Here is a 2,500-nt window from a genome sequence, read left to right as displayed (position 1 = left end):
ATAATATATTAACGGAGTTGCTAGTTACTCTTTACTAATCAAAAGTGCTGGGAAGTCATAGGGAATCGAGACATCTTCAATTTAGATGACTTTACATTGAAGCTTGGTATGTATGTTGAGCAATGCATATTTTCTTTCGCTTTCTAAGCCATGTATTACAACATTAAGACCATATATAGGCTTATTTCAATAAGCTCAACATTTAAAAAGTCATGGCTTGTTATGATATCTATTAACTAGAATAGCAGGTTTCCAGAAAGCATGAAAGTGTTTTTTGTCAACATTCTACCTTGAAATGAATTGAACTTCAGCAGTTATTTCAGGTACCAAGGTCAGATATTGATCAGATCAGAATATCAGTATTTGATCAGTAACTGCATGACACACTTTCAGAATCTACATGGCTTAAAGCCAAAGTGTGTCCAGTCTAACAATATATGCGTCTTTTTTCACCAAGCTATTCTTTTTGTTGTTTTTTTATATGTATTTGTGTGGCAGGCTTTGTTTGAAACTTGACAATGAAATGTGTTTTAATGGTTTATGATTATATCTTATTTCAGTTTTTAGGTGAAATTAGCAGAGGAGCTTTTGGTCAAGTGTTTCATGTGAGATGTGCAACAACAAACAAAGAATATGCCATGAAAGTTCTATCAAAGTCACAGGTAAGTCTCTTCATACATGAGCATGTGAGTATTGGGTCTAGCCAAATGGTTAAGGAAAGATGAGCTAAGCATTTTCACAAGCAGGAATGCTATACTAAGCTAAGGATAATGATGACCTTCCTTTGTGTGCATTTTTTCTCCTATTATGAGTTGAAATTAAAGAAAAATGCCATATGGTACAGGTCATGATAGTCTTCTGCCTTTAACTTGTTTTTTCTTCTATCTAATGACAGTATCTTTTGTTGAATTGTTATGCTGAATAGAGTCTGATATAATTAAATGAGTTTAAACCCTTGACATGGGATGATACAATGTTAAGTCATAGTGATGAATCACAGAAGTAGGGTGATACCTTATCATGTCACAGGCTTTTGTTTTGATTGCTAGTCAGTATGGCATGGTATGATGCTATGATTTAGACACTCAACCCAATGCCGCTCTGCTAGAGCTTAGCCACAAAGAAGTCGATTAGTAGACCTTGTGACTTTACCTGATTTCACCGTTCCTTGAATTGGTGGAAAAAACATATTTTTTACTAGTGCTTTGAATATTGATAGTGTTATTTTTATTATAAACATTATAATTACTATAACGTTATAAACATTAGTAATAGAAAAATAAGATAACAAAAGATATTTTCGTAAATCAAGGAAAAGGGTAAACGGGTGAGACAGGCACTACTCGTAATTGGCTCTTTGGTGACTTAGTGCAAGTGTTACCATCCATGTGTAAAAACAATTAAACAAGTAAACTCACAGTGGACATGACATGTATGTACCGGCCGTGCCCCTTGGCATTGGGTTAATATTTGAAGGATGAGCACATTTTGTACATTTTTTCATTTGGTTTAGGTGTGAATTGCTTGTAGAATTGGGTTGAAAAAAGAGAAAGAAAAAAGAACCATGCACAAGAAATCACTTCTTGCTTAACTATGCCTACATTATTCTAAATTTTGGCAACATTGAGAATGTAGCATGTTGACTCCCATCCATCCATACCCATCTTTACTGAAAAGCTATTTATTGTTTGTGGGTTAACTAGATCTTTTTAAATGTCTGCCATATGCTTGTTGGTATTTATATCATTGTTGTTACAGTATTGTTGGGTTTGGTAATATTTTTATTATTGAGATTAGTGTTCTTTTTATTTTTGTTATGGTGAAAAATTTTATTGTTGTTATTATTGTTGTCACTATTGAGATAATTGATATGATTATCAATATTATCAAAATCATTATTATTATTGTCATCGTCATTTTCATCTTCATCTTCATCAACACTGTCACCGTCACTGTTACCGTCACCGTCATCATCATCGTCATCATCACTGTCATCATCACTGTCATCATCATCATCATCATCATCATCATCATCATCATCATCATCATCATCATCATCATCATTTTTATTTTTGACATTATTATTGTTATTGTTGTTTTCATTGTTAATATTTCTTCTTGATATAATTTTTATTATTGTTATCATTTTTATTATCGTCATCTTTATTATTATCTAATTGTTTTTAGCTATTGTTGTTTTAGTTTGTATTTCTATTGTTATTATTGATGTTGATTTTTTATTGATGTTATTACTATTGTGATGGTGTTCATTCTAATATTATTATTGTTATTATTGTTATTGTTATTATTGTTTTTATTGTTATTATTATATCATCATCATCACCACAAAAGCATGATTTGTGTAAGCCATTAGACCAGAAACCAATGTAGGCTATGCACTCTTTAAAAATAAAGAGTCAAGCCGTTTAACCACTATCGCTCATTCATTCATTCATTCATTCATTCATTCATTCATTCACTCATTCACTCATTCACTCAT

General features: G+C 31.7%; 1 protein-coding gene across 2 annotated transcripts in view; it reads left to right on the top strand.

Annotated features, from left to right (window-relative positions):
* Nucleotides 1-2,500, top strand: part of LOC125025032 — a 79,220-nt gene that overhangs the window by 49,155 nt on the left and 27,565 nt on the right. For both annotated transcript variants that reach the window (XM_047612889.1, XM_047612888.1), the window contains exon 4: nt 561-662. In XM_047612889.1, coding sequence (XP_047468845.1) covers nt 561-662 — 102 coding nt within the window. The remainder of the gene's footprint in view (nt 1-560; nt 663-2,500) is intronic.

This window comes from Penaeus chinensis, chromosome 4 (genome assembly GCF_019202785.1).
Source record: "Penaeus chinensis breed Huanghai No. 1 chromosome 4, ASM1920278v2, whole genome shotgun sequence".
Taxonomy (NCBI): domain Eukaryota; kingdom Metazoa; phylum Arthropoda; class Malacostraca; order Decapoda; family Penaeidae; genus Penaeus; species Penaeus chinensis.
The sequence above is the reverse complement of the archived record's forward strand: the minus strand, read 5'-3'. Positions and strand labels throughout refer to the sequence as shown.